The 26,858-nt window shown below is 39.5% G+C and overlaps 2 protein-coding genes across 2 annotated transcripts; one reads left to right on the forward strand and one right to left on the reverse strand.

The window, feature by feature from the left end:
• Positions 1-2,888: 2,888 nt before the first annotated feature.
• On the forward strand, positions 2,889-3,807 carry LOC125474654 (zinc finger protein 2-like). Its single transcript, XM_048578606.1, has one exon. It carries the CDS (start codon positions 3,221-3,223, stop codon positions 3,695-3,697), a length of 477 nt encoding a protein of 158 aa, XP_048434563.1. The 5' UTR covers positions 2,889-3,220; the 3' UTR covers positions 3,698-3,807.
• A 12,841-nt stretch (positions 3,808-16,648) lies between these two features.
• On the reverse strand, positions 16,649-17,096 carry LOC125474657 (3-hydroxy-3-methylglutaryl-coenzyme A reductase 2-like). Its single transcript, XM_048578612.1, has 2 exons — positions 16,911-17,096; positions 16,649-16,837 (listed from the first exon to the last, which is right to left on the reverse strand). Exons 1-2 carry the CDS (start codon positions 17,094-17,096, stop codon positions 16,649-16,651), a joined length of 375 nt encoding a protein of 124 aa, XP_048434569.1.
• Between the last annotated feature and the right edge of the window lie 9,762 nt (positions 17,097-26,858).

A 26,858-nucleotide genomic window follows, 5' to 3' on the forward strand; every position in this document is an offset into this window, starting at 1 on the left:
TGTGATTTCATAAATTGTGAACGCAATTTACTTAACCGTTTGACGGATAACTTATTCTTGTATGTTTATTAGGGAGGCCTACTTAATTTGCATGCTTGAATTTGGGGCTAGAATATTAGGGTGTTTCACATAATCGTCACAAACTAATATTCACAAGTAGTTAAGGTTGTTTTCACAATCATGTTAAGTAAATTCTTGGCATAAGTTTCATGCAATTCATAGTAACGAGTGCTTTGTCAATGCTTATGGTTTTCAAAGAACTTAATGATTCTTGCTTGTATCTCTATTATGCAATTCATGTAGGGAACTTGTGGGGAATGCTTTGGGTTGTCGTATGCAATCATCCAATTCAATAACGTGAGGAAAATCTGAGGGTTAATTAGTGCAATTCACGGTTAATCTGGGGTGTTGAGGTTCATGGTTTATCGGAAAAGCAACTGGAAATCAATTTATGTTAGAAAGTATCATGTGTGGAGAAGTATCCCTTGGCTATCCCATCATCCATTAGTTTTTCTTATTTTCGTCAAAAATCTATTTTAAAGTTTTAAGTTACTTGTTTTCTTTTAAATTCGTCCAAAATCAAAACCCCTTTTCTTACTTGTTCCAAATCTGTCCAAAAGAGTCTTTTTGAGTCTTTAGAGTCAAAACCAAGTGTATTTTCGTCCAAATTAAGTCCTAGAGTCTAAATTAAGTCTTTTTGGTTGTTTTTGGTTGTTTTGAGTCTTTAAAGTTTGTTTTGAGTCATATAAGTTAGTAAGAGTCTTGTGAGTCTATTTAAAGTGTTTTAAAACATATTTTTACATCTTTGAGTCAATTTTCATTAGATTAGCAATCCCTCCTAATCCCCGGCCTAGAACGATCCCTACTTATATCTATACTACAATTGTCAAAAAGAGGGTTTAATTTGAGTGCTATCTTTTATCACATCATTCACGGTTAACTTGGGGCATTGTCATTCATGGTTTATTGGAATAATAATTGGAAATCGATTTGTATGCATATGTGCCATGTGTAGAGAAGAACCCTCTAGCTAGCCATTCACCCATTAAAACACCTAATTTCGTCCAAAGTTGTTTAGAGTCTTTAAATCTGTTTGCTTTTACTTTAAATTCGTCAAAACTAATCCCCCTTTAATATTTCGTGTTTTACTTAGTTAGAACTTATTTAAATTTGTTTCTTTTAGTGTTTTGCGTCAAGTTAAATCAAAATTCATCCAAAGTCACCCTTAGTTTCTGTTTTGAGTCAATTTGCTTGTTTTGCGCTGTTTTGAGTCATTAGAGTCTAGTTTTCTATTTTTGAGTCTAGTTTAGTGTTTTAGAGTTTAAAATTGAGTAGATTAGCAATCCCTCATACTCCACGGCCTAGAACGATCCCTACTTTCACATACTACAACTATCAAAAAGAGGGTTTAATTTGTGTGCTATTTTATATCGCATCAGACTGCCATTCCCAAGCAACTTTAACCAATACGTCAGTAGGTGATTAACACTGCCCAAATATCCAAAGAGCCTAAGCAGTTTCAATTAGCACGGGCCAATAAGCAAGATAGCCCACCAACCATAAATAGCCAATTAAGAAATTATAATTTAACTAAAACCAATCACTTTTTCTAGCCTGTGTGGGCCTAAAGCAAAAAAGCCAATTTTTCCTTTCTCTTTTGTCTCTTTGCCCTTTGTCCAATGTCTTCTTCATACAAACAAAAAAATTGACAGCCAAACTCACTGCAATCTAGAGCAACAATAGGCCTGTGTAGGTGCAGATTGCAGATGGTTGGGGTTTTAAATCGAGGTGGTGTACAAAGCAGGTTGCAGAGGTCTAGAAACTCCTTAGATGGTGGTACGATGAAGAGAGTTTTGTGATTTTAGGTCCGAGGGGTGGTTACAGCAATGTACGGGTTCGTGGGTTATGGGTCAAGCTCGATCTGAGGCAATTGGATATGGCTCCATTATGTAGCAACGGGTCGTGGTAGGTGGATGCACAGGTCGGCGTAGTGGACTTGAGGTCAATAATGACGAAGTCGCTTGCTGGTCGGACGGTGCTGCACAACTGGCGGCGTGGCTGATGGTTATAGTTCTGCGCACAGCGCACTGTTTTTTTCTTTTCTCTAACCTAGGCTCTGGTGCCAAGAAGAGAACGCTTTGAATGATATGTTTATTCTTCTCAGGAAGAGATATAATATACAATCCTAAGCCTAACCAAATAGGGAAGAATAATTACAAGAGATTACAAAGAGATTTCTCCCAAATTACACAGAACCTATACTAAACTAGGAAATCCTAAATTATAGAAAACTATACAAGTCAACAGATATGCTTTGTATTGACGCTATTGAACTTTGAAAGTGATTTATCATAAAATGGAAACAGCCATGAAAATACTTGAAAAACTTCAAGACACAGAGAAGTTTGACCAATAACATATCCGTAGTTGCATGTATAATTTGTATTGAACGGGTTCAGTGTAAGGGGACTTAATTAGTACTCTTTATAAATAATCGAGAAGGTGGTTCACTGCACCATGGCATGCGTATGAACTTTATCAAATCTGCATGGTGATTATCAATTATCATGTTCCTTGTTTAGTCTAGTTAAGATGGTTTATCTTGTTTCCAATTAACTACTTATAATAGAAACCTGACAAGATATTGCATGATCTCTAACGCTTAGAGATAAGAGGAGATGGTGAATGATCAAGAGGAATTGGACCCATGATTAGATGGGTAAACGAATTATTAACATCAATTACAGAAACTACTGTATTATATTAAACAAAGAGAATTATTTTTGACATAAAGAGAAAAATATAAAATGTTAGTTAATTTGAATGTGTAATTTAGATTCAATATGTAAATATAAGCATTTGCGACATTATCTTCTAATTTTTTACTTAAAATTAATTATTTATAGAGGAATACGGTGGAAATATTTAATTTGCGCATGGATCGACAAGGATTGAAATGGTGCCATTGATGGAGGCGACAACACTTCGATTCTCAACTGATCTTTGCAGCTAACTGTCTCTCTCTCTCAGACTCACTCATTGAGACATTGCTGACATTATAAGGGCCATTCTATTTCACTTCATTTACTATTTATGGTTACATGATCGATCGGTGATGCTTTGAGCCTCGTGATATACTTTACATTCATCATTTCTCTTCAAACTCCCCTGCCCTAACCCGAATTAGTTCTCTCTCGCTCTCTCTCTCTCTCTCTCTCTCATGGATTTTCAGCCAAATACTTCTCTTCATCTAAGCCTACCCAACAACGAACCGAACTTGGAGCTTGTCCTGGAGCCATCATTTACTCCTTCCTCATCTTCTTCTTTTAGTCCGTCATCGGAACCCAAGCGCATGTTTTCATGCAACTACTGCCAAAGAAAGTTTTACAGCTCCCAAGCACTTGGAGGCCACCAAAATGCTCACAAACTCGAGCGCACTTTAGCCAAGAAAAGCAGAGAGCGGCTAAGTTCCGCGGCCCAAGCTCATGGTAGCATGAACCAACGACCCGTACCTAACTACAGCTGCAGCAGCGATTCAGGTGCTAGTCATGCAAGGGAGTTTCCGCAGGCACATCTTGGTGGGTTGAAAGTACATCAAGGACATGCCGGTAGGTTTGTTGGTCAAATGAACTGTGCATACAGACCTGAGAATGCTGAGGAGGGTATTTGCCACCTCGACTTATCTCTGAGGCTTTGAGTTGTTTCGTCAATTGCACACATTAAAATTTTAAAATAGCGTGTGTTATGATCTCATCGACTTTCATGTATAGTGTCCAATCATATAATTCGATTCCCAAAATTCAGTGAGTGTAGAGCTGAATGCAAATTGTTCATTTCGGATACAACAATCTGAAAAATAAGATGGTAATTTTTTTTTTTTTTTTGAACAAACGATATTATCATACCCTAAGACCAAACTCAACCCTGGGCTAAATGTTATTTTTTAGGTTTTATTCCCACCCAGGCTAAATGTGTGGGCAAAAAGCTAAAAGCTAAACAAAAACCAAATTCCCCTCAAGATTTGGCTCAGAAAATGGTGTGGGCACCACCAGGGGGACCCCACGCACATAGGCATGTCTCTCAGGATTTATTGAATCTAACGGCTCATATCGAATATAATCAAATCTAACAGTAAAAAAAAAAAAGATCTAACGGCCCAAATTTAAATAAATTATTTAACTCAAAATTCACCCAAAGTTAGTGATTTTTTAATATTTATCATAATTTAAATATTTTTAGGTTAAAATAGTGTACATAATATATATTTTTTAAATTACTTTAAAAGAAAAAATTAGCCTAAATTTATTTTTTAATAATCTCAAGCTAAAAAATTTAGGCTAGAAGGGTTGGAGTAGAAAATCTGTTTCTGAGCTAAAAATTAAATTTTAAGGGCTAAAAATTTTAGGTTATGCGCTTAGCCTCACAATGGGCTAGCAATAACATGGTTTAAATTCATCTTGGACAAGAATCGAATATCAGACATGTCGCTTGCAAGTGAAGAGGAATACCACTAAATATTATAGTACTAAATATTAATTTTGGAGTAGAAAAGAAACAAATAGTTTTTGCTGTGAGAGTTGTTTTTGCACTCCAAATTAATCATTCTGCACTCATTTAAATAAAGATTAAGAAGAATACGTAAAAATTAGTCATATTGTCTGCTATCACAATTTCCCTTGTTATCTCCTTATATATAAGCGTGTTTTATAGTTCTAAAATTATACGTTCCAAAATATTTTGTCTATGAGAGACGCATTCATGGACAATTGACCCAAATAATAATTGTTTAAATTTTAATTGCTAAAAATGACCGGTTTTCAGTACAGTTCTATTATAGCATGCATGGGACTACAAATAATCCTCTGTATTCGTCGCGTACTAGTATGTTTCAGGGGAGGAAAAAGGGATAATCTGGGTGCGTATATATTTGGTCGTAGGCAAGAATAACCGCCCCTCCTGTTTTCCCGTAACCATAGGGCGCGTTGGTTATGTAGAATTTGTATTGGAGTAGAGAACTCTATATTGAGCTAAAAATTTAAACAAATATGACCAACTAGAGGAGAAATTATCCAAACTGCTCGGTATTCAAACGAGTACACTTTACGTGTCATAATACAAGTAGAAGAACACAAAAAAAAATATATATATATAGAGTTGTATTATGACATGTGGGGAACTGTTTGCGTACTCGGTACTTGGAAAAATCTCTCCACCTAAAGGGTAAAAGATGAATTATTCATAAGACCATTCCAATATTATCCAAAATAGTAAAGATTAGAAGGAAGGAGTTATTTTTTTTTAGTAAGTTTTATTCATGTCTAATCCTTATCTAATCACCTCCAAAAATCGAATCATTCACTTTCCACCTTCAAGATGCTTAGAAAGTTATCCATTTCTCTTACAAAGACATACAAAATATTTTGTTTCTTACATATGGTTCGTTTTGATATATACTGACGGCATTATATTTATGTCTTAGTAAAAATACGATGGGATTTGGAAAAAATATAGGTGATGCTATATACACACTTTTTCTACCTCCCACTATCCTATATATCTCATTAATTTCTATTATTTGATTCTTTTCGATTCATTCAATCCAATTGTGATAATTCTTTTTAGATAAGTTTCACTTCATTCTTAATCACAATCGTATTTTTCCCCGGATTTGATGCTTAATGACACAAACATTAGGCAATTTCACACGTAATGAAAGCTTAAGGACCCCACGACCATTCAACATGTTTATGGCTAAATCCAATAATGTTTGAACACAATAACATGTGCTTTAAAGCTATGTCATAATCTTAGGGTTTTAGGTCTATGAACTGATGATTTCGAGTTTGACGTATATTATAGATTCCAAGCGCATCTATTCAAACGAAAACGATATATTTCTAACGCAGTTTACTCTTTTTATGTCTGCGGTGATGTCAAAAGTTGTTCTAGCTTCAGTTAGAATGCTCCGAAAAGTGAGCTGAATTGATTTAATGATAACTAAGATATATAATGTATTTGACATACAGTTACAAAGAATTCCAAATTCACAGGTTGCTGTACAGCAGCCTTTACAAGCTGCTTGTAGCATTTGCAGCATGATAACTTAAGATTTTTTGAGTTGTCCACATAAAGATGCTTATTTTAAGTCTTGCATGGAATTATGATTTTAGTCTTTGTCTTTTTTTTATTTTTTTATTTTTTCTTTTTTTTTCTTTTTTTTTTGACGAAAGATAAAATTGTATTAATGATCAAATGCGAATGGAAACATTTGCATTTTCTGCTATGACATTAAACAAAAATTCAAGTCCTCATTCAACCCAATTAAATCTCCCGCCAAGCTTAAGAAAGTATGTCACCACCATATGAGTTGCACGACTGCATTGTCGAGGGGGAATGATGAACTTACTGACTGGAATGACCGATCATATTCCAAATATTAATTTTGGTTTTAGTCATTTTATTAGGTACATTTATTTAAGGATGACTTTCTATAAAAACGATAAGATGTTATGCCAATGGGAATATATCAATTAAATTTATTTTAATTATAAACAAGGCAATGAGACTTTCAAGCACACTATAACACTTCAATCAAATAAAATTTACTAATCCATGCCACTACAGCTGACAGTGTAATGTTTTAATAGGCTAGTCCCATGCATCACTCACACGTCTTTTACACTTTACATCTCGCACAACTCTGTGGATTCAAACATTATGTTTCCTGGTTTTGTTTTTTATATTTGAATTTAGATGTTGCGTTCCAGTATTTGTTTTTGGTTTATCTTCTACAATTGAATTTAGACTCTGCGTTGCAATCTTGATTTTTACTTCTACTTTTACATTTGGATTTAGACTATACAATACGTTGTAGTTCTGCTTTTACATTTGAAGTTTGTTTCTGGTTCTACTTTTACATTTGGATTCAGACTCTTTAATGTAATGTTCATTTTTATATTTTTATTTTCCTATGGATTGTCTTCAAACTTCCAAGAGATGCAAATAGTGTGACCATTCCAAACACAAATGCAATTAAAAGATTAAATAGCAAAAAGAGTCTAAAAGTCGAAGCACAAATTTCGCATATTTGATACACCGCTCAATTTCATCCTCAAGCTCCTTCCATGGTATCCTCCAAACCTCATCGAGACTCAAGTTCAACTTTTGTGGCCCTAGCCTCGACAAGTTTTCTTCTAGAAACTCTCCACGGCAGCTGATGTGCGACCCCTTTTTCCCGAACCTTGCTGCGACGATCCGCTTCACGATCTTGTGGAGGTCGTTGATGGTTCTGGAAGGAATTGTGTCAATCACGATGCGTAGTTGCTGATTGACTGAGTCATTGGGATATGGTGCTCCTCATTGTCACCAATAGAGAGGAGGAGAGTGAAAAGAAAGAAGGACGAGAGAGAGAGTAAAAAGACAGAAAGGGACGAGAGCGAGTAAAAAGTGACACACCCCGACCGAGATCAGGGAGTGCTGGCCGTCACACGAAGGTGACGTAGCCATGTGTACGTGCGGAAGCTAATAAAGTAGTAATATAAAGTACGAATAATTAAAACTAACTAGCATACAAGGTACTAATACAGTGCTAGCGTGTGAGTCACAATTTCAGAGCAAGTCTACAGCAGTCCAAAAGAAAAGATACAATAAAAGTGCACCCGAAGGTGACCCTACAATGATAGGTGTCTGTCATAAGTGCCGAGAAAACCCTCTGGGAACCACCGGAACTGCTACTCAACTAGAACCTGGAGGGGCGCAAAACAAAAGCGTGAGTGGGCAAAAACAAATCTTTCGAAAATCATTTACAAAATACTTTCTAACCCCTCGCCGTAAAACCTGTATACTTCCCAGAAAATATATATACACATAATACATGTGCTCAGCATGCTCAAATATATGCTATGTGCTCAATAATATGCCATGCCGAAGTCTCATAATGATATGCAAGTGCCCAGGTATAAACATATCAATATCATGTAATCTGGCAGCCGGAGTCACCTAACGTGACCTGTACGGCTGCATATAGAGCTCAAATCTCAATCTCAATATCTGAACCTGCCCACGAGTCGGAACAACCTAAAGTGGTATGTACGACAGGCCTGGGTGTAAATAAGTGCTACGATCACGTGAAGACTGGGCGAATAATCGCGGGTCATCTACGAGTCGGAACCACCTAAAGTGGTCTGTACGACAGGACTGTGCACCTACCTTGAATCCAAGGTGAGCATAAGGTGCGGGAGGTGAACATCACGTGAAGGACTGTGCCCTGGCCACGGGCGGGAGCACTAACACCGGGGGTGCAGGTTATGAGCTCTCTAAGCATCTCAAACTACTGCTGAATATAAATATGAATACCACTTACCTGTGCGTCCACAGCACCCAATATGCATATGTATGTATATATGCAACCACTAACATTCCCAACGATGCACGAAAAACAATAATGGAATGCATGGCATAACTAATAAACATTTATTCAATTTCTGGGAAAATATAGTATATAGGTATATACGGAAAACCAAAAGCCCACTCACTCGTATGTAGAAGGGTCGTAGCCCCCCTGCCTCGCGTGTGCACGCTCGTCCTCGGGGTACGTGTCACCTATATGCAAAATAGCTATAAAAACGTTAACTTTAAAGCACATAACCAACTTCTCGTAATAACTTCTCATACATTGCTCAAAATGGACAAATGAATATACCAACGTGCTCTACACAACCTCAGGATCACAACCATATTTTTAGAAAAAATTTCCTCCGCCGCACGCACCCCCACGCGCCGGCCAAGGCACGGCCACACGCGCCGGCCACGCGCAGGCACGTGCGGCGCACACTGACGCCGTCAACTGACGCCGTGAGGAATATTCCGTTATTTCTAACGGATTCCGTCAACAGCGTCAGGAATATTCCGTCAACTCTGACGGAATATTCCGTCACCTTCTCCGTTCAATCTCCGGCGCCGTCGCCGGCGCCGGAAAACTGGGAAACCTGCAACTCGAGTTTTCTCACTCGTTTCTCAACCGTTTTTCGTGATTTTTGAACCAAAATGAAGCCCTAGACTAGTAGAAGACATCCATACAAGTTTTAAGGGCTAAAATTCATGGGATCATACCTGTCCACACAAACCAAAACCGGCCAACTTCGAACCAGGCCTCCCCGACGTCCAATTTCGTCCAACTAAGTACTCCGAGACTCCTTGTCACACCACCAAGCTACCTACGACCTTAAAAAGCCCAAAAACAAGCTAGATTAAGTTTGCATGAATAGTGCTTGAAACTGCCATTGTCGAATCGACGTGAAAACGATGTATTTCTCACCTGAAAATGGTATGGTTGCACTCGCACGAGCTTCACGAGTTCGAAGGTGTCCTTAGCTTCCTCGATCTGTGATGGTTTGAGGGGTTATGTGTGTGTCCGTACAGTTTCAATGGAGAAGGGAGGAAGGGAGCACGGGAGAGACAGAGAGAAGACAGAAGGAGAGAGATAGGGACAGTGTGTGTGTGTGTGTGTGTGACCCAGCACATGCCACACCACACCAAACAACCAATAGTGTTAAAGAAACGAACTAGGGGTAAAATTGTAATTTCACACGTGCGTTTCGATATTTCCGGGACGGGATGTCACAAAAAGAGAGAAGTGAAGAGAAGGGAGTAGATAAGGACAAGATAGAGGGGAAGAGAGAAGGAAAGTAATAAATTAAAGAGAAAGGTAGAATATTTATTTTCCAACTAGCTTAAACCCATATAACAGGCTTCATTGATCTATGTATATTATTATAAATATTTTATTAATTAATGTCCAAAACAAAAGTTGACCATTGATATATGACTAACTAGTAAAGATTCTATTGACCTTTTCCTAGATAACCTTTTATTTAATATATAGTTATGCACAAAATTTTATATGCATTATAGGTAAAGAAATATGGGAAAACAAAAAGAAAACACCCACATGTTAATTTAATTACAAAAACAAAAGAAATATCATTTTTTAATTGAAATAGAATTTTACCCAGAGATGCGGCCTTCACCTATTTTTATGATTGAAACCACCAACGGATGTCTTGAAAACATCGGATGAACTGGGAACCCATATGCTCTAACTTCCTCTGGAATAGCACAAATTTTCGCTTGTTTATCCTTTTTTCTTATCTAATATGTTTATTACTTTGCTAAATCTATTTTTCATGTCAAGTACGTGTCCCATAAAAGTTGTCACAGTCATTAATAGTATAACTCCGAGGACAACGAACAAATTCCTAAAAACTGCTATAACTTAGAGGATATAGACCACGAAAAATCTGTAGATGAACCACAATAAGAAACATACTTGGCCCATAGCATGTTCTAGGCTGAAGTGGTTGGCAATATCTAGCTAAAATTTGTATGTTTCTAGATAATTGAAAGAAGCACCAGGAAATATTCTACTAAATGAACACCTCAAAATTCTCATTCTTCGCATTGCCCTTCCGTACATTTTAAGAGGTTAGTTCTTGTTAACACTCAAAACTTGCAGGTTAACAAATTAAAATAATTAAGCCCTGGTGGGCTTAGGATATGAACTAAAATGAAATTGACTCAATTTAAATGGTTCACCCCTCAAAGCTGGGCTACATCCTCTGCGTTGTTCGAGTTGTATTGGTTTCAAAACTACAAATAGCGCTTCGCTAATTACATGAACTATCCATTTTCTCAATCGTCTGACCTCCTTAAAAAAGGTTCCCACCCATTTATATAGGCCCTCAATGAACTGAAAGCCTTGGATTCCCCTAATATGGCATTTAATGCGCCACTTATGTAAACTAATGTGCTGACACTTTTTCACCCATTGACTAGGTATTCGGCGATGAAATGACAGGTCCTCGGTCAAGTTGGCATGCCTTTTTAGAGTGATGCATGCCGAGAGACTTGCTCGACCTTGGTTATCCATCCCTGCATCTCTAAGTAGCAACCCGACCACCTTTATATCTCGTCACAGGCCTCTACTTTTGGTCGCAAGTAGCCATGTGACCTGATTGAAGTTTGAGTAGACCTACTCCTAAAACCTTGTGCTATAAAGTTGTTAGGTTGCCCACAAGCTTCTGGCGGTTAGAAAGTACTTTATACAACCTAGTCTACAAAGCTTGTAGGTGGTTGGCTTTAACGCTCGGGACCATCTTCCTTTAAACCCTTTGGACCTTGGGTTTCTTGATCTTCCTTGGGCTTTGACTTTACTTTGGGCTTTTAGTAGCTCCTTTTCTGGCTTCCACCATTTTGTGGGCCTAAAAGTGCCCAACGTTAACAATTCCTCCATTATGATTTTTTCTAGTTAGGGTTGTCGTTTAAACTTGTTTAGAGAGGAATGAGGAAGATAGAGTTTGTCGATATGCGCAAATAAGCATAGCAGATGACCTAGGTAAGCCCTTACCTACCAGCACCAGATGAATAAGACGATCAAAGTGTAATCCGTTATAGTTTAACCACGAAAAGAGGTAGTAGTTCTTGCCTACACCATCCTTTTAAACCACTTCCAGTAACCTTGCACAAGGGCTTTGTTAAGGCTTAGTGAGTAGTCTGAAAATAAAATAGGCTTCTACTTAAAGGTAGCTTGCTTACTTAGTTCTTGGGTTATCAAAGAGCTTGAATTGAACCTATAGCAATGCTACTCTCCTTGCCTACCTCATACACTCTTAGTCAATTAACCATAATCCCGAGAATTTATGATAGATTGCTTCCATTAGTCCCTGATAGGCAAGCTGTGGTGCGTCCCATAATTCTTTATAAAGTAAAGATATTCTGGATGGCTGAATTCCGACAAAGCTGTATCCATTGGGTATAAGTTGAACCATTTTGTTTGGTAGCCTCTTCTCAAGAATAGAATCTCGTGAATAGATGTCGAATAGCAGAGCTCACTCGACCCTTTTCTCAATTTCTAATTGTTTCTCAACAATAACATCTAAAAAGGATAAATCCATTAGGAGTTCATTCAAAAGAATTGAGGAAGAGCTAGAAGAAATACATTCCATAACTCTCTCAATCCAAGTACGATAGAAACTAAATTGCCCTAAAGTAGCTTTGATGAATTTCCAACATAAAAGGTCATAAGCATTTTCTAAGTCAAGCTTAATTGCCATTTGGCCTATAATTTAGCACATATCAGTTAAACCATGAATATTTAACCAAGAAAATTAATGTAAACACGAATATTCCTACGATGAATGAAACAAGAACACATCTTTAAAATATATTTTGTATTAATTTTAGGGTTACAATCTCTTTTACAATTTGATCCTCTGATTCTATCTTCGTAAGGTGTAGATTTGTGAATGAGCTGTTGATCCAAAGGGCCGTCAGGGCTTAGTCTAGCGATGAACAGTGGTGCAGATTTGTTGATGTTGTTGATCCAAAGGGTTGTCGAGGCTTGATCTTAGGATGAACGACGATAATAGGATCTTCAAGGGCCTTTGGGGCATGGTCTTGATGAACAGTTGTGTGGATTTCTTCAAGGGCCGTTGGGCTTGATCTTGATGAACGAGGATGAACGGATATTTAAGGGCCTTCTGGGCTTGATTTTGATAAACAGTTGTGTGGATTTCTTCAAGGATTTGACGAAGAACAAAGAGAGCTTTCTTGATCCTTCGGGATTCTTGGGAATTTGGGAGGTTGGATGCTTGAAAGCTTTAAGAGTTTCAATGCTTCAAGGATTTGGGGAATTCTCTTCCAATTTGGGAGTAGAGAAATGTAGATGTCAATTCCACCTTTGATCCCTTGATGGAGAAGCCTATTTATAGACTTTCAGAATGAACCACCACCATCCTTTTTTTTTTTTTTTTTGTGGTGAAGTAAGTAGATGATGTAGGTGAAATGAGTGGAGGTGGATGATGTAGATGAAATGAATGGAGGTTGTAATTTTAATGCACTGGTCAATATTTATTTCACTGAAATTTCGATGTCTACAAATGCCCCCACTTCAAGGCGTGTCGTATACATGTGTTTGTCACATGTAAGAGATGCACTTTGAAGTCCCTTATTGTAGATGTTGATCCAAAAGCCTTCAAGGCTTGATCTTGAAATGGACTGGAAATTTCTTCAAGGGCCATTGAGGCTTGATCTTGAATTGGGCTGAAAGTTTTCTTCAAGTGCCGTTGAGGCTTGTTCTTGAATTTTGTGTGAAATTTCTTCAAGGGTCATCGAGACTTGATCTTGAATGAAATTGGACTACAAGGTGGTATATGATCTTTGGATTTGGTAGTGGATGAATCAGCACGTATTTTGTTGTGCTTATTGACTTTCTACAGCTTTGAGCTTGAACTGGGTTGGAGGATTTTCAGGTTTCCTCCAATTGTTGACTTTCCACAGGCTTATTCTTAAACTGAGCTGGGGGGTTTCTTCTGCCAGACTTGCACCAAATGTCTAAATTTACTCCTTTTATGTGGAGCTTAATTTGATTCAAAGGTGGTGGACACTTGATTTTGAATCGGACTTGTGATTTCTTGATGGGCCATCAAGACTTCTCAAGCTCTTCGATTAGAGCAATGATGTGGAGCTTGGATTTGACTTAGACTCCTCCGTCTAGATTATGCGATTCTGCAGAGAAGGGCATTGTGCTATAGTGATTTGTTACAGCTCATCATGTTGCATTCTTCTTTGCTTGTTTCTTTTGCATGGTAGAAATGATGCGCAACCTTTTGCATTTAAATGGTCCTTCAGAGCATCACTTCTCAGCGACTCATCCATGCTTGGCAGCTTCAATGTAAATAGCCAACATCATATCAACTGTCCTTGGAGTATTCGCTGAGGAAATTCGAGACCCACCAACAGTTGAAGACGAGCACTCGAGAGCAATGCTAGGTAAGCAACAAGGCAAAGGTTTCGGGCAATCAGTTCCAGATCAGAAGTTTGATTTTAGGTTCCGACTGATTGCTTTCTTTCTCCTTGTCTTGCAGGCAAGAGTAAGGGCAAAGGAAAAGACAGGGAAAAAGCATGATATGAGATACCTTTGCTTTCGACCCTGATGATATGAGATACTTTTGCTTTTGAACAAGTGGTAGATGATCAGCACATGTATGTGTTGCGCTTGTCTCCACATGCTTCGATGTGTCATTTTTGCTTGCCTTATCTGTTCTCCAGGCATCTGGTATCTTATCTGGAAGTACATCAGCAGTTAAAGATGAGTAATCGAGAGTGATGCTAGGTAAGCAATCAGAGAAGTGGTTCCAGGCAGTTGGTTCCTAACGGGAAGCTTGATTTCAAGTGCCAACTGATCGCTCTCTTTCTCTTGGTCCTGCAGGGAAGAACAAGAACAAAGAAAAGGACATGGTGAAGGCATGCTATGAGATACTCTTACTTTCGACCCTAATGATATGAGATACGTTTGCTCTGGTGTGACCTGGTTGAAGAGGTGTTTTCAAGGGGGAAGAAAACTGAGTATGTTGAGAGGTTTAGTTGCAGGTGCATTCTTGGCAAGGAGGAAGAGTCAGGTGTTTTGGAATTGTGTCTTGCCATGGAGGATGAAGGTTGACATATATAGGGATTTTCCAATAGCAAGTAGGGGTGCGGGTACGGCCTTGTCACCCACGCTTGTCGGCAAAAGTGTGGTAGTTGGAATAGTGAACTTCAAAGTTGCACGTGTTATCCGACAAGCTGAGGTCGCATCTAAAAAGTGTTAACGGATTTTATGCAGGACAATCCAGCTTTTGAAATTCATAGAGCGGTGTCTCTTCGATTTTTGAATTGGTGGTTGTGTTGCCTCTCCTTTTATAGAAGTATCGATCACATCCAACATGCACACTTTGAAGATTGCCCGCTCATGAAAATTGTCTCTGGTGTATTTCTGAGATTTTACCCTTCTAACATTTGCTTAGATTTAAGTCTCAGAAGCGATACAGGCACGCCTCCTTAGGGTAATATAAGGCGCCCATCCTGCTTATCTTCGAATGGCCCTCTTACAATTGAAGACTCCATGATGAGGGATGCAACAACGGCTACGGTAGTAGCTAGGAACTTCCTTACTCCTAGAGATAATAGGCTGCTTTCAAGACGGTCCAATGAGTTGGCTGTCCAAGACTCCCTGGCTCTTAATGTCCAATGTGCGGGCTCTGTGTCTAATATGGGTCAACGTCTACTTGCTCGAACTCACCAAGTTGAATCATTGACTACCAAGGTGGCAAATCTTAAACAAGAGATTAGATAGCTCAAGCGCGAGAATAGAGATTGGCACATGCTTGCAAATAATTATTCGACGAGCATGAAAAGGAAGCTTGATCAGCTGCAGGACTCCGAAGGTTGGATTCAAAGTCACCATCAGAGGTTTGTGGCTGCATTCCAGAGGCACTTTTTGCATTCGTCATCTGAAGTTTAACCAAGTATTGGGCCCCGAATAATCAACCTTCAGTGTCTCTTCTTCCTGGAGTTCTGCCAAGTACTGAAGCGTCACATGAGCAACTTTTGTGAAGGCTCCTTCTTCTTTCTTTCTTTCCTTTTTTTGTTTTTTTTTTTTTTGTGTACATATTTGTAATTTTCCAGAGATATCAATAGACGAGCTTTATTTTATTCAATGCATTGTGTTAAGTACAAATAAAGCATATATCTCACTAAGATGTGTTACTTCCCTTTATTTTTTTTTAGTGCCTGATGCACCATCCTTCCCCTACTTTCTACTTTTCAATTATTTTGTCGCCACCACCCTTTTTTTTTTTTTTTGACTTGCTAATAGGAGCACACACCATAACCTTTATAATTCTTCTTTTTTGTTTTTTTCATGGTGCCGTCCACCAAGATTCCACCATATACATATATATAAATATTTTTTTTTTAACTTGGTGCCTGAGGCACCATCGACGCACCCTCATTTTTGTTTTTTTTTTAGTTTAATATATATACATAATATATGTATATATATATATACACACACATATACATAATATATGTATGTGTATATATATATATAGGGGATGGAGTGAGAGTTTTCAGAGAAGGACGAAGATGGGCGGAGAGCTGGAGTCGAGCTTGGAGCTGGGAGTTTGTTGTTTGTTGCAGTGTGTCACTTTTTACCGTGTGGTGTTGTACAAAAGACTGCAGCGTTGTTACGTTGTTTAGTGCCTTTTGGTCCCAGTTTTCCCTCAATGGTGACATTGCCATGAGTCTTGGTGCTTGGACCTTGTTGCAGTGCGTCACTTTTTACCTTGTGGTGCTGTGCAAAAGACTGCAGCAGGGCTTCGTTGTGTAGTGCCTTTTGGTCATTATTTTTCCTCGGTGGTGTGCTACCGTGCGATGCTGTGCAAAAGACTGCAACGATATTTTGCTGTGTAGTGCCTTTTGTCACAATTTTCCCTTGGAGGTGACGTTGTTGTGTTTTGCCACTGTTTGCTGCTGCATGAGGGCTGCTGTACGAGGGCTGTTGCACTACCGTTGCTGAGCTTTGAGTCAAGAAGCGCGTTGCCCGTGCTAATGTTGCCGATGCGGTTGGGGAGAAGGAGTTGACAGCAGGCTGATACTACGAACGACGTAAGCAGAGGAGATGGTGACTTGGTCTACTTCAACAGCAAGGAGGAGTTACGGAATACCTGTGGCGGTGCTGGTGTCTGCGACGTCATTTGGATTTACAGCTAAGTGTGCCATGGTGTTGAGGATGACGGAGAAACATGATGAAGCTTGGGCGAGCTGAAAGTGCTCAAGGCCGCTTGAGAGCGAGACAATGCTTGCAGACAAGGGAGCAGACGTCGCGGCTCGCATTTGTGGGAAGTGAAGGGATCATGGTGGATTCCGGACGATCGCAACCGTGTTGCAGAGGTTGTTGCTGAAAGAAGAGAAGGCTGCCAGAGCCGATGACGGCGCTGATGGCCAAGATCCTGGTGGTTCTCTGTTAGCACCCTTCACTCCAAGCAGGTTCAGACAAGTTGGGACAGCGATGCAAGTTGTGTCCCACCTCCAACCGTACCAAACTCAATGGAAGGCATGGTGACAGACACGTGAAGATCTTGTCCACCGTTGATGGGTTCCATCACGGTAATGTAGTGAGATCTCTCCACATTCTGAGCTGGGTCTTGGTAGGCAGTGATGTAGATTGCAGAGATGATGTATCTGGCATGTGTATTGAAGCCACCGAGAGCCCCAGCCATTGTAGACCTAGTACGGTTCTTGAGCATGTTAAGCTCGCAAAGGGGTGCCACGTTGATTTTCAAAGGCAAGCATGGTGGCCTCGACGAAGAAGAGGAAATTATTATGGCCTTCAGGAAACGGACGAAGTAGGAGCAGAGATTCTCGGTGGCGCATTCGTACATCCATGGCTGCTATTGCCTTGTTTAAAAACCTCGAACCATTTTTGCGCACGATGAGTAGGCGTTGCTCCCCATGCGAATCGAACTTCCAAACTTCTTTAGACACCCATGCAATCGCTCTTCTTTTTTAGATTGGTTTGAATCTGATCAGCGCCTTTTGTTGAAATCTCCAGTGATGTAGGACCATTCTTAACTGCAACTTTTGGTGTTGGGTGGCTAGCGATGATGAAGATGGTGACGAATTTGGCGAGGTTCTGCTACGGAGTAGAATTGATGATGGCACTGAGCCGGCCCATGGCGTGTGGTGAGCTGCAGGTCGAAGGCACAGATGGAGGAGAAAATGCGGATTGGGTTTTAAGAGCCGGGCCTAGGCGTGGAGGGAAAAGAAATAGAGCTCCTTGCACAGCAAGCTCAAAACAATTGTATGTTTGAGAAGGGATGGGCCCGGCATTTGGGCTGCTCTTTTTGTGGATCTCAACTTTGGTTTTCTTTGATTTGGCTCGGGTCGTCTTAAGTGTAGAAAGAATCCCTTTAAAATGTACACCTTTTTTTTTTTTTTTTTTTTTTTTTTGATGTAACTGAACTTAAAGTTAAATGTTCAAGCTGCCTACATACCCTTCCCATGAAGAGATCAAGTCATCAAATATATATATATTGTAATGAAATTGACTTTCATTAATCGAGCCTTTAATAAAACCTTATTTTTTATTTCGATGTGATATCAAGTCATCAAATATATATATATATATATATATATATATATATATATATATTGTAATGAAATTGACTTTCATTAATCGAGCCTTTAATAAAACCTTATTTTTTATTTCGATGTGATTGAACTCGAAGTTGAATGTTCGAGCTGCCTACGTACTCTTCCAAAGAAGAGATCAAGTCATAACGTAGTTTAAATACATTTTTTTTTCTTTTTGGTATATTCATATATTTTTTATGTGCTGTATGCAGTTTATGCTCTTACAGGCTACGAGCATGGTGTGTTTGTTTTAGGGGTAGTAGCGCTTCAAGAATCTACCATTGATGGGGCCGATCTTCAATCCGTCTTCTGCCATGATTAAGTAGGCACCGTTGGTGTAGACTTCTTGTATTGCGTAAGGTCCATCCCACTTTGATGTGAACTTGCTTTTTGGCTTGTGAGTTGTGATGATAGGTCTACGCAATGCAAGGATAAGATCTCCCACCTGAAAAGAATGAGGGTGAACTTTCCTGTTGAAAGCCTTGGAGAGTCGTGCTTGATAACACTTTAAGTGCTGCTGAGCTTCGAGCCTTCTCTCATCCAGCGCTTCCAGCTCTTGAAGACGCAACTTTGCATTCTTTCATCAGTCAAGCCTTCTTGTATAGCCATCCTTAGTGAGGGGATTTGACTTTCGACAGGTAGGACAACTTCCACGCCATACACGAGAGAATAAGGCGTAGCTGGGGTAGGAGTCTTATGTGGCGTCCTATATGCCCAAAGTGCTTCACTTATTCTCTTGTGCCAATCTCTCTTTGTTCGGCCGATCACCTTCTTCAAAAGGTTGCACAATGTTTTGTTGAATGCTTCTGCAAGACCGTTGGTCGGAGCATGATACATGGAAGACTTGTGTTGTTTGAATTTGTATTTGTCGCAGAGCTCATCCACGAGTCAGTTGGAGAACTGTTTTCCATTGTCAGTGATGATGTAGTGAGGCACACCATATCGGGTAATGATATGTTCCTTGATGAAATAGACGACAGTTGTCTTCTTGACTTCCCTTAGGGGTATGACTTCAGCCCACTTGGAGAAGTAATCTACTGCAGCAAGGATGTAAGCTTCTCTTGCAAATGACTTTGGTGCAATCGGCCCTACGACGTCCAATCCCCATGCATTGAACGGCCATGCAGCAACTGTAGGGTGTAATGGTTCAGGCGGTTAATGTAGAAAGTTGCCATGGCATTAGCAGGCTTGGCACCTTTTGGCATGTTCCAGACAATCCTTCACCATGCTTGACCAGTAGTAACCCATTCTTTTGAGTTGGAAATGTAGCTTTGGTCCAGACTAATGTGCCCCGCATACGCTTGAGTGTGCTTCTTCCGTGGCTTGATTAGTTTCTTCCTCACCTAGGCATCTCAAAAGTACTCCTTCAAAAGAACACCAGTAGAGTGTTCCTTTGTAATAGAGGAATCGAGGTGCTCGTTAACATATTTCAGAGCGCTGTTTAGGATCATCTAGTAGCTTACCATGCTCCAAATAGTCAATCAACGGTTGTCTCCACTCTTTAGCATCGACTGGAAGTACTAAGATGACATTTGCATCGTCCAGTAGCATTTTAGTGACAAGCAGGATCACCTATCTTTGGCAAACTGGCACGTCTGCAGCTTCGTCTTCTCCTAATGTTATACTCGAGGCTAGGTTGGCGAGAGCGTCTGCCATTTGATTTTCTTTTCTTGGCACATGTTCTAGTGGTATGGCCTTAAACTTTTGTAGCAATTGAGTTGCTAGCCAGAAGTATGGGACGAGATCATCTTTCCTCACCTCATATTCAGTCAAAAGTTGATTAATTATGAGCTTGGAGTCGCCATATACCTAAAGGGTTGTAATTTCCATCTTGAATGTCATTTGGAACCCAATGATTAGTGTTTGGTACTCAGCGACGTTGTTGGAGCATAATTCGCTTAGTTGGAACGAATAAGGTAGTATTTGCCTTCGTGGCAACATGAATACTACTTCTGCCCTCTCTCCGTCTACTTTTGCGGATCCGTCGAAAGACATCGTCCATGTCGGGAAGATGTTGATGTAGAACACCTCCTCATCAGGAAAGTCGTTTCAGATTTTCCAATTAGCTGGGATTGGGTGATCAGCAAGGAAGTCTGTTAGCGCTTGTCCCTTGACGACTTTAGTTGGGACGTAGATGATCTCATCTTGATTAAGAAGCAAAGCCCATTTAGCGAGTTGACCTGTCAAGGCTGGTTTGAACATGACGTATTTGACCGGGTCAGCTCTAGCAACCAGGTGGATGGTGTAAGTATGCATGTAATGTCTGAGCTTCTGAATGGTGAACACCAAGGCAAGGCACATCTTTTTTATTGGGGAGTAGTTCAACTCGACACCGATGAGTGTTCAACTGAGGTAGTAAAACACTCCTTCTTTTTGGGATTCAATCTCTTGTGCCAAGAGTGCTCCAACTAAACTTTCATGAGCAGCGATTTACAATACAAGCGGTTTCCCGAGCACAGGCACCCCGAGGACAGGTGGACTTGATAAATATTTTTTTATGCTTTCAAAAGCATTGTGGCATGCTTCGTCCCATACGAACAGAACATCCTTCTTCATGAGTTGACTTAATGGTTGACAATGCCCTGTGAGGTTGAAGATGAAGCGTTTGATGAAGGTTAGCCATTCTTGTAGACTTTTCAGCTTTTACAGGTTTCTTGGCTCAGGTTTGCTTTGAATGGCCTTGATCTTTGATTGGTCCACTTTAATACCACGGTTCTTGATAATGAAGCCGAGGAACTTTCTAGAGATGACGCCAAATGCACACTTTAACGGGTTCATCTTTAGGTTGTATTTTCGCAGCCTTTCGAACACTATTCGCAAATCCTTCAGGTGATCTGATCTTTTACTTGTCTTGACCACCATATCATCTGCGTAACATTCTACGCTTTTGTGTAGCATGTCATTGAAGATTTTCTGCATTGCGTGTTGATATGTAGCTCCAGAGTTCTTCAGACCAAAAGGCATCACTTTGTAGCAGTAAATACCTTTTGGAGTGCGAAAGGCTGTTAGTTCTTCGTCTTCGAGGGCCATGTGAATTTGATTGTATCCAGAAGAGTAGTCCATGAATGATAATACTTCATGGCCAGTGGTTGCTTCCACCATGATTTCGATGATTGGCAAGGGGAAGTCTTCCTGCGGGCAAGCGTCGTTGAGGTCCCGAAAGTCTACGCAAACACATATTTGTCCAGATTTCTTAAGGACAATGATGATGTTGGAGATCCACTTGGGGTACTGCACCTCTCGAATGAAGCCTACTTCAATTAACATGTCAATCTCGGCCTCGATTTGTGGGATGAGCTCGGATCGATAGTGTCTTTGAGTTTGCTTTACCGGTCGCATTCTAGGCTTGCCTGCAAGATGATGCACAACGATGAAAAGGTCAAGGCCGGGCATTTCTTTGTAGGTCCAAGGAAAGACATCTTTGTACTTTAATAGCAGCTGGTAATACTCATCTATCTCGTCCGCACTTAATAATGCACTTACGAAGATAGGCTTTGGTTCTTCGTTTGTGCCTAAGTTGAGTTCCTTGAGATCATCAACCGTGGCTTGCCCCCTATCTTCTAGTTGTGGTGGTGCAGCAGTGACATCTTCTTTGGGGATTTCGTCTTCTTTGCCCTATTGGATCGTGATGTGGAAGACATCTCGGACCTCCTCTTCAGTGATGTCTTTTCAAGCTTGTTGGCATGAAGATTGTTTGGTGTGGATGATGGTGGGCCTTTTTACCTTCAGTGGTCTATTTGTGTCAACCTCCAAGATTGCTTGGCACTTCATCCTTGAAGGAATCAAGCTTCGAACGCCGCCTTTTTTTGCTAGCTCATCGAGCTTTTCTTCCTTCAGCGTTGTCTCCTTCTTTCTAGAAGGCTTTTTATTATCTTCAAGTCTTTCCAAAGCTAACCGTTGCAGATGAGAGCTAGTCGTGTTGCTTTGTTTCTTAGGTGATGTGAAAATAACTTGACACACAAATTAAACCCTATTATTGACAATTGTAGTAGATATGTAAGTAGGGATCGTTCTAGACCGGGGATTAACTAGGGATGCTAATCAACACAAATAGGACTTAAAAACACTAAACTAGACTTTATAGACTCTAAACTAACTTAAAACACTCAAAACAGCAACAAACAATCAAAAAGACTTAATTCTAGACCTAACAAGTGATTTTGACGAAAATAAAACTTAACTTGACTCAAAAGACTAAAAGAAAACAGATTTTGACTCAAATAACAAGACTAAATGAAAGGAGGATTGTTTTTGACGAATTTAAAACTTAAAACAGAAACTTTGCATAAAACACTTTGTAAAAACGAATTTGGTGAATTAAAAAGGGTGAAAGGCTAGTTAGAGGGTCCTACTCCACACATGACAGATGCATATAAACCAATTTCTAGTTATTATTCCTTTAGACTATGAATGACAACACCCCAAGTTAATTGCATCGCACAATCAACCATCAGATTTTCCTTATTTCGTTGAATTGAATGACCACGCATTACAACCAAATTATCTTTCTCAAGTTCCCTATATGAAACGCATGATAGAGATACATATCAAAAGTCACTAAGTTCTATGAAACGCATGAGACTCATGCCAAGGATTCACTTAACATGATTGTGACTAGCAACCTCCACTACTTGTGAATATAAGCAAATAACTATTACGTGAAACTCCCTTATACTCTAGCATCAAATTCGTGCATGCAAATTAAGTGTCGACCCTCAATCAACATACATAAACAAGTTTTAATAACTCAGATAAGCAAATCACATTCAAGACTAAAGAAACAATAACTGGATGTAATCAATTCATATAAAACATATAATCATGGCTTCAAATTCACCTCCAACTATAAAGAAATTAGTTCCACATGTTCATCATAATTGAAAACCAAGTTAAAATAAACAGTGAACTAAAACAAGGATAGAAAGCACCCAGAAACACTCCACACTCCAATGGCAGATTTTGAACCCTCCTTGGATGGCAGATTGCACAGCACTCTTCTTCTCCTTCCTTCCTTGCTTCCGGCACTAGGGTGATGTGGTGTGAACTATGGTGTTTGATGGCTAAATGTATGAATGAATGAATGAGGGAATGGATGGATGATTTCTGCAACATAAAGATGTATATATATGCTAGGGTACACGGCTGAAACCATAGGGAAATCAGATTAAGTGTGATAGAAATAAGGTGGGAAAAGGTTTGCACAACCCTAGGGAAAAAAGGACTAGGGTTCCACGGCAAAGACCACGGAGGAAAGGGAAAAGGATTGCAGGTTCTAGAGCTTTGAGAAGAGGGAGATGCGCCACCTTTCTAGGGAATCTTGAAACAATGTGTTTTGTGGTAGAAATTGGACTTCTAGAAGGGATAAAGGGTGCGGCACCTATTTAGGAACAGATAGGGTGTTCTAGAACCATATATCTAGGTGTTCTAATGCGAAATTAAGTCCTCTTTGCATCTGGAATTAAGGTAGCAAAAGATTAGGATAGGATAAGATAGGATAAGGTTTGGATAATGTTCCATGTTTCTTGCTCTTTCCTTGTCTTCTTTGTCTTAAACTTGTTTCTCCAGATTTGTAGCATCTTCTTTGTCTTAAATTCATCCATCCACGTTGCTCCATATGCAATCTATCCATAATAAGCCCAAAATTGCTCTAAAAGGCTCAAAACTGCCTTTTCTTGCCAACTTTGTCATTAGGACCTACAAACACACGAAAATAGCTTAAAACACTATAATAAGTAGTAATTGGCTAACTCAGTGCAAGGAAACAACATAACTAAGTAGCATAAATACACTCCTATCAAATTCCCCTGTAATTTGCTTTTGCTAGTCCTCGAGCAAAACAAAATAAACAAAACAAACAAAACACAATCTAGACTTTCCAACATTTACCTCAAGGATTTCCAATGCAACATGACATATTAAAGATTACTACTCCCATAGATTTTAGTTATCCCTACCCTCGAGCATGTACTTAACAATAGTCACCACTCACTAGCTCGCATTTAATCAATTAAAACATGATTTTGAATGTAGTAACATGCCTTAGAGAATTCCCTCAATTCCTCATCGGATACACTCTCTATTTTCACACAGATTTTCTGACTACACTCCCTACACTAGGTATATGTGAGAAGATTGATGTAAATATGTAAACTCGCACTCATATAAGTTATAATCAAAGAAGGCAATTTCTAGAATTATTAATATGTATATGATCTCATGAATGAAATGCCACTACTTAGACGCGAGAACCAGGGATACCATATGCTCGTACGAATTTTAAACTCCACATATTGAAACACATAACAATCAAGATCGAAGTCTAAGGGTTGTAACGGGGCTAAAGTATTGGCAAACAAAGAAAGGTAAGGATAAACAAAAGTTCTTAAAGCAATAGTAAGCAAAGTAATGAAATAAACACTTAGAATCCACTTTTGAATGCAGAAATCAACTTTGAACACCAAGGGAAACTTCACACAACACTTAGGGCCAGATTCAAACGTTTGGACCCTTTCTTTAACAATCAACACTTGTGAGTTCATTCTCACTTATTTTCAACTCTTTTTCTTTCTTTTTCACGTTTTTTTTTTCCCGTGCCTAATTCTTTCTTTGGCACATAAATCATACATCTCACTTACATGTACCACAAGGGATAGTGAAACTACCTGGATCTTTGCATTTAGGTGGCAGCTTTCTTTGCAACATTGCAGAGACATTCTCACTTACATGTACCACCTCTTTCTCCCGAATTTGTTTCCTTGTTGTACAAAGCTTCTTCAAAAACTTAACGTACTTCAGGATTTGCTTTATAGCATCAAGGAGCGAGATATTGACGTGCACCTTCCTAAATGTCTCCAGAATGTCTTTTTCATCCTGCTCTTTCTTAGATTGCATAAACTTGCTAGGAAAGGGCACATTTTGTGGAATAGAACTAGAAAAATTCAAATTTGGACTTACCTTGGTGGTTTGGGATGGTTTTGGTGCACTAGGGGGCTGCGGCAAGGTTTTGGCTTCCCTTGTCATGGCCTTTGCTCCCTATTCTTCTTCTTGCAGCAACTTTTCCTCCTCTTTTTGACTTTCTTTGGATGGTTTGGGGTTGATTCCAACTTCCTTGCCACTTCTCAAGGTGATAGCCTTAGCGGTTTCAAAACCTCCCTTCAGATTCACAACGGTTGAACTAGGAAGTTTGCCCTGCTCTCGAAACTACCGAAGGAACTCTGAAATCTACCCTATTTGCTTCTTCGTGTCACTCATCTCCTTTTCTTAGTTCGCTATTCTATTATTTTGATTTTGTATTCCCTGTGATATAGAAGTTAGTAATTGAATAGTTTGATCAATATCAATTAGTAAACCTGAGTTTTGTTGGGCAATTTGTAATTGAGGTTGAAATTATGCGAATGGCCTTTGATATATCCCAGGGGGTGCCTATCGAATTCCTCCATGTGGTTGAGGTTGTTGAGGCTCCCTCTACTTGAAATTTAGGAGATCTCTTCATCCCGGATTGTATGTATTTGAGTATGGATCATTCCTTTGCTGATTTTGGCCTTCATAACCTATGGCATTGGCGCTTTCCCATCCTCCATTCTCTATCAATTGAGGACATTGATCATTGAGGTGCCCTTGCATAGAGCACACGCCACACACACTTGGTGTAATTCCTTGCATTTTGCATCCTTCGGCAACCTGAGATACAAGCATAGTGAGGTTAGCTAATTGAGATTGAATTTCGGCTATTGAACTTACCTCATGGACTTGCTATCGTGGGGTGTCTCTTTGTCCAACACCTTCGTATTGTTGTGCATTCAAGGCTCGATTTGCAATTAAGACTTTGGCAGCCACCGATGTTTTGTTAACCAAAGCACCCCCTGCCGAGGCATCTAGCATTTGTCTCTCAATTGGAAGGAGTCCTTCATAAAAGTATTGAATTAGAAGCTCTTCTTTCATTTGGTGTTGTGGGCAAGATGCAACAAGGGCTTTGAAGCGCTCATAATATGCTGGAAAGGATTCTTCTTGGTTTTGTTGAATTCCGATAATCTTCTTCCTCAAAAGAATTACTTTTAAAGTTGGGAAGAATTTCTCTAAAAAAGCTCGTTTCATACTTTCCCAAGAAGTAACGGTTCCAGGCGCCAATTCATAGAGCCAATCCTTAGCCTTTTCCAAAAGAGAGAATGGAAAGGCTTTCATCTTCAGAATATTGCCATCTACATTAATGGGTGTCATACTCAAGCATACTACTTTAAATTCCTTCAAATGCTTGTTTGGATCTTCTAGGGATAGCCCATGGTACTTGGGAATATGATGCAACAAGCTTGACTTCAATTCAAACTCATCGATCTTGTTTGGAGCTGCCCTAGGGTATTGAATGCAAATAGGCACGACATTGTCCAACCCCGAGGCTGAAAGTTCTTTGATTGTTCGATTGTCCGCAGCCATGCTTTCTTCTTCTTCAAATTCAGATTCGGACTCGGAACTTGAACTAGGTGGATTAGGTTCTGGTTGCTTCCTCTTTCTTCTCAAAGTTCGTTCAAAATCGTCGTCAAACTCCAAGATGTTTGCACGAATAGGTTGAGAACTACGAGTCATAAACTAGTACCTGAAACAAAGAAACAAACAAATCAGCAACCACTCTTAAAGGGTACAACAAACACAAACAAAAAGACACAAAGAAACACACAACACACTTGACCTTAAGACACACCTTGACACGACACAAACAAAAAGGGATTAGCAAGTTTGCTAATCCCTAGCAACGGCGCCAAAATTTGATGTGAAAATTAACTTAACACACAAATTAAACCCTATTGTTGACAATTGTAGTATATATGTAAGTAGGGACCGTTCTAGAAAGGGGA

This window comes from the organism of the source record quoted next, unplaced genomic scaffold (genome assembly GCF_019419815.1).
Source record: "Pyrus x bretschneideri cultivar Hongxiangsu unplaced genomic scaffold, Pyrus_bretschneideri_v1 Contig127, whole genome shotgun sequence".
In the NCBI taxonomy this organism is placed as follows: Eukaryota; Viridiplantae; Streptophyta; class Magnoliopsida; order Rosales; family Rosaceae; genus Pyrus; species Pyrus x bretschneideri.